A 7,917-nucleotide genomic window follows, 5' to 3' on the forward strand; every position below is an offset into this window, starting at 1 on the left:
AGAGAGAGAGAGAGAGAGAGAGAGAGAGAGAGAGAGAGAGAGAGAGAGAGAGAGAGAGAGAGAGAGAGAGAGAGAGAGAGAGAGACAGAGAGACAGAGAGAGAGAGAGAAAAGTTTGAGACCAAAGGGTGGCGAGTGTGCTTGTTTTTCTCAGTGGAAGAACGAGCTGCTTTACGCATGGTAAAGCGCACTACACTACAGGCAAAACGTTTCTTTGTGTGTTTGTTTTTTATCGAGAAAATTGAAAGCCTCATCTTTGGTGAAACGATTGCGCCGCCTCGGTCATTTTGATTCATGTTGTTGACGAGTTTGACAAGTGCTTACTGCTTTGTTGTGCCAGGCAGGGGGAGGTAAACACCCTTTGAGTGACCACCTCTGAAGGGAAGATGCCCAGCAGGGAGGATGTGCAGCAGTCGGAAGGTCCTCTGGAGTCTAGCGGCTCTCTCGGTGGTGGAGATGGGGCTCGGCGCGGCCAGCGTCATCCTCGGGGCGGTCGGCATCATCCGAAACCCCGCGGCGCACAAGATGCAGCTGGGGGATGCCTCCCCGATATGGAGTGGAGTGTGTGTAAGTGGAACTGTTTACTTGTATGTGGAGCTATTTTAGTGCCATCAGAAATGGAATTGTATTTGACAGATCTGAATTGTATTTGACAGATTGAATTGAATCTGAGCACAAACTGAATTGTATTTGACAGATTGAATTGTATTCAATTCAGTTTTCATTATTTTCATTCAGTTTTCAAATTCAGTTTCTCTAAATACAATTCGGTTTTTGTCGAAATACAATTCAGTTCTCAAAATACAATTCAGTTTTACTCAAAATACTGTAGCGAACGGGAACTGGTAGTGTAACTCGCCCCATGCGGGAGTCGAACCCCGATCTCCCGCATAACCGACGGCCGCGCTAACCCCAACACCAAGAGAGTTAACTCCCTTGGAGGAGCTGTTAACGGGGCCTCATACAGGATCGTTACACTATTCCCTCCGTTCTTGTACAGTTCAATCTCAGCGGAGCCTCCAAGTGTAGCGAACGGGAATCTTCTAGTGTAACTCGCCCCATGCGGGAGTCGAACCCCGACCTCCCACATAACCGACGGCCGCGCTAACCATTAGACCAGGGGTCTTCAACCTTTTCAGCCCAAGGACCCCTTGGACGAGAGACAACCAGAACAGGGACCCCCACATGTAATAACAATTTTTACATGTCACATTTTAAGGCCTATAATAACTTTATTCACCTTATTAACCTATTTTGTCACGACCACAGGTAGGACCCAAACGCTGACACAGGTGAACAGGTAAGAGTTAAATAATAAAGGTTTATTTCTAGTAACAAGGCTGATGGGAATAGGCAGGTGGGTCGTCAGGCAGGCGGGAGGTCAGGCAGGAGGAAGGGTCGACAGACAGGTGGGGAATCAAGCAGGAAGAATGGTCGGCAGGCAGGTGGAGTAGTCGGCAGACAGGCAGGGGGTCAGACAGGAGGAGTAGTCGGCAGACAGGCAAACTCAGCACTCATTTCTTTAGCGGCGAGGGATTCTCTGTGCAGCATGCAGTGAGTCCACATCACTTTGGGGGCGACTTTTCTGACAAGCGCCATCAGTCCACTCTTTTGCCCAGTCATAGCGCGCGCACCGTCGGTACACACCGCGACACACTTTGCCCAACGTACGTCATTTTCACCGAAAAAGTCATCAATCACTTTGAAAATGTCAGCACTTGTTGTGCGTTCAGGAAGCTTCTTACAAAACAAGAACTCTTCACACATTTCGTCTTGGTCAACAAAGCGCACAAATGCCAAGAGCTGTGCGTCTTTGGAGATGTCCACTGATTCATCCAATTGGAGTGCAAATGCCTCCGCCGTTTGTAATTTCTCAATTAACTGCACCCTCACATCCGATGCCATTTCACCAATTTGCCGAGCAATTGTTGTGTCTGACAATGGGATAGTCTTCAACTTTTCTGCACATGAATGAATGAATGAATGAATGAATGAATGAATGAATGGACTTTATTGTCATTGCTACAGTACAGGTACCAAACAACGAAATTTAGGAGGGGTGGCTCCCCTGGTGTTAGGAAAGGGAAAAAAAAAAACTTTTAAAAAAATCACAAGAAGGGAAGGAGCTGGTTTACATAAATAAAGGCTATGTACACAATCCACTGTACTATACTGTACAGATAGACGACTAGGGTTGTCATATTGCACAATAGTATTGTTTCACGTTATTTAAAGTGTCACAGTTTGCAGGCTTGAAATGTACATGTTTGTGCCTCAGCACTACACCTGATTTTTACGCGAAGAGCAACTTGATATGAGGCTTTCAAAGCAAGCTCACCGACTTTCGCAGATTTTCTTATCATTGTCTGTTGGCCTTGGAGAGAGTGCAGACGAGCCTGAAAGTAGTCCAGTGCTCTATCTTGTAAGTGGCCATGATTCGTCTCCAAGTGTCGTTGCAGCTTTGATGGCTTCATGCTTTCGTTTGAGAGCGTCGCCGCACAAACAACACAGACCGGCAATTCCACTCCTTCGGTTTCTTTGAAAGTAAATCCAAACTTTAGGTACACTTCTGAATATTTTCGGGACTTTTCTCGGAGGAGTAGGCCTAGCCGTTGGATCTCGAGCTCGAGGTCTCGTTACTGTTACAAATGTATCCATCCTGCTTCACTAATTAATAGTAGTAACTAATAATGTGAAGTTATAATATAATTATTGGACTCGGACAACGTTTAACTCAACCAGTTTAATCAACACTCAGCTTCAACAGTGCCTCGGGTCATTACCCATAATGCAAATAGTAAATAGTACATTTTTATTGTAAATAGTTTTTTGTCAAAAGTAGCTTATTATTGCCTATTAATGCTTGTAGTTTACTCAATATAACTTTTGTTATATTTTTTAATTGTCACAAATTATTTTGGTGAAAATTGTAAATTATTCTGAAAAAATTTGGCGGACCCCCTGCAGTACCTCTGCGGACCCCCTAGGGGTCGCGGACCCCCGGTTGAAGACCACTGCATTAGACCAAGAGAGTTAACTCCCTTGGAGGAGCTGTTAACGGGGCCTCGTACAGGATCGTTACAATACAATTGAATCTTTCAAATAAAATTCAGTTTGTGCTCAGATTCAATTCAATCTGTCAAATGCAATTCAATTTCTGCTGGCACTAAAATAGCTCCATACTTGTATTTCAGCACGAAATCTGCCAAACAAAATGATACATTTCCTTACGTTAACGTTACTTAATTCATTTGACTCAGGCCTATTTTATTGTTTGTGAAAAGAAAGAAAAGGTGTTTGTTTCTTTGTACAGTTTTTCCTCTGTGGACTATGTGGAGTGTTCTGTGCAAGAAAGAGGTCAGGATTGATTGTAAGTATTTTTCTAACGTTTTTAAATGTGTGTACTGTACGTGCATCTGCTACTATGCAGGACATTCAACCTGCTTGAAAGTTGAGCGGTCCATTACAGAAACAAGTGGGATGGCAATTAGATACTGAGAAACTGAGTTCAGTCCTAACATTAATCATCTGTGCATTGTCCTTGTTGTCGTTTCCTTTCCTGTGGTTATCAGATGATTCTGTTCTCAGCCTGCTGTATCTGTGGGCTCATCGGTGGGATCCTGAACTTCCAGTTTGTGCGACAAGCGGCTAAACGTCCGGATGCCCTACCTTCTATCCACCTGGCCACCATGGTCCTGGCCTGCCTCGGCATAGGGGTCTGCACACTGTTCACCTGGCTCACCTGTCGGCTGGCCAGCAGCGAACAGCAGAGGATGTTTCTGCAGAGGGAACTCTCTCTGCACCACTCCCACCAGATGAGTGAGAAGGTACTGTAATGTCAGATTATGATATACTGTAGCTTGACTGGAAATGTGGAGGTGTATGGAAGCAGGATCAAGTTAATTTTTTAAAATGTTTGGCATTTAGCAGACGCCTTATTCCAAAGTGACTTACAATCAATACATTTGTCTAAGCAAGTGAATCACCAATCCACCAGTCGTAGCAGGAAGAGTAATCTAGCTCAGGCCAAGGGCCATTGGCAGTCTCAGTGATTTTTTAGAATTTTTATATAGACACTGTAGAACAGAGAAACAGTACAAGCGGGGCAGTAGGGGACACAGTAAAGGGGAAAAGCGGGTGTCTCAGGAGACGCAGTGCTGGGGAGTAGTGGATGTCTCAGGAGGAGCAGTTAAGGTGTAACCTGAAGAGATGGAGTTCTTCAGTCTCCGACGGGAAATGGGTAGTGACTCTGCAGTTCTGACAGCCGTGGGAAGCTCATTCCACCAGCGGGGAGCCAGAGTTGTGAAGAGACGTGATCGGGCAGTGCGACTGCCATGTTGGTGTAGAGGTGGTGGGGCCAGTCGGCCGGCAGAGGTGGAGGAGCAGAGGGAACGGGCTGAAGTTTGGGGGGTGACCAATGACCATTGCCTGCAGGTAGGCAGGGGCTGTCCCTTTAGCTGCCTGGTAGGCAAGCACCAGGGTCTTGAATCTGATGAGAGCTGCTATCGAGAGCCAGTGCAGGGTGCAAAGGAGAGGGGTGACATGAGAAAAATTGGGGAGGTTGAACACCAGACGGGCAGCAGCGTTCTGGATGAGCTGCAGAGGGCTGATGGCGGAGGCGGGCCTCAAGTCTTCTGGGGCCTCATTTTTGGGAAGTTTTGGGATGTATAAAAAAACTACTTGGCGTGAAAATGCGCATTGCACGTATACTGACTTTATACTCATTTACTTATACTCCCTGTAATACCATACATGGCATACACAATGCAATGTCCATACATTCATGGCTTTTGCACTATGCACTATTTGCATCTGGTTAGATACCGAACTGCGTTTCGTTGTCTTACTTTTACTTGTACTCTCTGTCAATGACAATAAAGTTGAATCTTATCTAATATAAGGAAGAGTTCCCTGGAGTGCACACATGATTTAGGATAAGAAATACAGAGATACAGAGATATCTGTTTTTGCAAAACAACCCCTCAAATATGTTTTACAGTTTAATCATATTTGATTTGATCTGTAATTATTAAACAGTACTTGGATGTTATGAAATTTATTCTCATAAATAATACTAACAGTAGGACAAATTACATTTAAACTGATGCCTCATTGGGCAGTTACGAGTGCACTGCACTCCTAAATTGTTAACATGTGTTCGTGGCGCAGAACTGTTGCACAGAATTTCACTGGCTGATTTGCCGTCATTGTTGTCATGCAGTCAGGATAGATTCATATTAATTTGGAGCGTTTCACTGACCATTTATAGGCAACTATGGGCGTTAAAAGGTTGGGACAAGACGCTCGTTCATGTGCACATTTAGAGTTGATTTCTTAAGGGAAAAAGGCGTGTCATAAATCCGAATGTTGGTGTGCGTAAACGTTCTTGCTTGTCTACGTACACAAAACGTGTTACACCATTTCTACGCAAAGTTTTATAAATGAGGCCCCTGATCTGTGCAGCCCTAAACGTTTTATCTCCAACTTCTCTTCCAAACTCAATGTAATAAGCGCATGATCAACAAATAATCGACACGATTCATTGTTAGCTAGCTGGACAGGCGTACAGTAGATCAACAGTAGCAATGACAGGGCAGAGTGCTCCACTGCCCGACAGCAGAGAGATAGGACAGGGTGGAGCACAGTCCCCAGGGCGAGAACACACACACACACACACACACACACACACACACACACGCACGCACGCACACACACTAGAGAAATTACTCCAAAACAGCATTGTAAGGATTGTGAGTCAAGTTTATTATATTTATACACACCAGTTTTCACAATTGAATCACTATTTTGCATAAAAAATTAAAATACATGTTGCAACATTCAGATCATGTTGCACCACCTGCTTGCGCCACCTGCTGGGCGGGTGGGGTATTGCCCCAAAGGGAAAATTGACTCAACAAATCTATGGGAAAAGGTATGTTGAATTATAATTGATTAATATTATATGTTATGTACATCATATCAATACAGCATAAATAACAAATTGTACTTCCAGTCTGCCTATACTGTGAATATATTGTCACCCTCCTCCACAAAGGAGACGGACAGTTAAACTGCTGTTTTCTGGAGGCAAATGTTACCAAAACAACATGATGGTCCACATAGGGTTTGTCAAGACACCAGAATTTAGAATGTCCATACTAAATAATACTCAGCTCATCTTTTAATACCACAGCGAAAAATAAAAAGATACAGGCACACAAAATAGAAGAATGTTATTTTAATAATTAACTTTTCACACATTGGAAATTGTCCTGAATAACGACCCCTGTTCCCATTCACACATGACCCTATGCTGCACAGAGGTGTCCAGGGTTGGAATTCTCTGAATCACATCCCCTGCACCCCCCACCCTTCCTCTTCCAACATGGCCTGTGGGGATATCAAAAACAAAACAAAAGCATACTCTTGATTTGTTATCACACAGCACAGATTTCTTTTTTGTTACAGTTTTTGTTAGCAAAAAGCCATCACGTTTCAAGCACAGTGTACATACCTGCCATGCAGCTCTTTGTACAGACAGTTGCACTGCAAGCAGGTCAGGAACTCCTGATGATACTTTTGGGAGAATTACACTTGACACACGTCACTAATAGTATAACAACATTTAGGGAATATCAAACTGAACACGACGCTGAAACGTCATAACTATCAAAATCATCATTTTGTTTACTTACTGCCAAGCCACAAGAAACAGTGTGCTCTTGTCCTGAAGTTGACCTCAGTGATGTAATCTCTGAATGGGGAACACACTAGGACCAGGGTCACACTAGGGCCAGGGTCAGTCAGGGTCACACTAGGACCAGGGTCACACTAGGGCCAGGGTCAGTCAGGGTCACACTAGGGCCAGGGTCAGTCAGGGTCACACTAGGACCAGGGTCACACTAGGGCCAGGGTCACACTAGGGCCAGGGTCACACTAGGGCCAGGGTCACACTAGGGCCAGGGTCAGTCAGGGTCACACTAGGGCCAGGGTCACACTAGGGCCAGGGTCAGTCAGGGTCACACTAGGACCAGGGTCAGTCAGGGTCACACTAGGGCCAGGGTCAGTCAGGGTCACACTAGGGCCAGGGTCACACTAGGGCCAGGGTCACACTAGGGCCAGGGTCACACTAGGACCAGGGTCAGTCAGGGTCACACTAGGACCAGGGTCAATCAGGGTCACACTAGGGCCAGGGTCACACTAGGGCCAGGGTCAGTCAGGGTCACACTAGGGCCAGGGTCAGTCAGGGTCACACTAGGGCCAGGGTCAGTCAGGGTCACACTAGGGCCAGGGTCACACTAGGACCAGGGTCAGTCAGGGTCACACTAGGGCCAGGGTCACACTAGGACCAGGGTCAGTCAGGGTCACACTAGGGCCAGGGTCAGTCAGGGTCACACTAGGGCCAGGGTCACACTAGGGCCAGGGTCACACTAGGGCCAGGGTCACACTAGGGCCAGGGTCACACTAGGGCCAGGGTCAGTCAGGGTCACACTAGGGCCAGGTTTAAACACCTCCAGGAGTATGTCCTCCAGACAATATTTGGAATCTGTGAATAATATCATAGACAAATGTCAAAATGACCTTTATAAGATTCATTAAAGGGTACTTTGTGCCCAACAACGCTTTTCAGCTGGGCTAAAATCACTGTTAAGTACTGTAAAGGTCTCTAGGCACAGAGGGAGGTCGACACAGAGGAACGGTGTAACAAGCACGTATTTATTAAGTTGCACAGACTAGTAAATGTCACAGGCGTGCTGGAGAGAGAGATGTTCCAAAATAATAATAATATTTAAATAATATATAATGTCCGCTCAAACTCCGCTGGCGCGCGGCCGCTCCTGCGCGTCCCGCCCAGCTGTTCCCTCCCCTTCCATATTTCCTGCCTCCTCCTTTCTCTCGGGGGAACAAACACACACAG

The 7,917-nt window shown here is 45.7% G+C and overlaps 1 protein-coding gene across 1 annotated transcript; it reads left to right on the top strand.

Moving 5' to 3' along the window:
• Positions 1-401: 401 nt before the first annotated feature.
• On the top strand, positions 402-3,835 carry tmem196b (transmembrane protein 196b; the record flags this gene model as incomplete). Its single annotated transcript, XM_080541206.1, has 3 exons — positions 402-566; positions 3,313-3,369; positions 3,572-3,835. The coding sequence occupies 3 exons, from the start codon at positions 402-404 to the stop codon at positions 3,833-3,835; spliced, it is 486 nt and encodes a 161-aa protein (XP_080397332.1).
• Between the last annotated feature and the right edge of the window lie 4,082 nt (positions 3,836-7,917).

The sequence above is a fragment of the Nansenia antarctica genome (assembly GCF_963989245.1).
Source record: "Nansenia antarctica genome assembly, chromosome: 10".
Lineage (NCBI taxonomy): Eukaryota > Metazoa > Chordata > Actinopteri > Argentiniformes > Microstomatidae > Nansenia > Nansenia antarctica.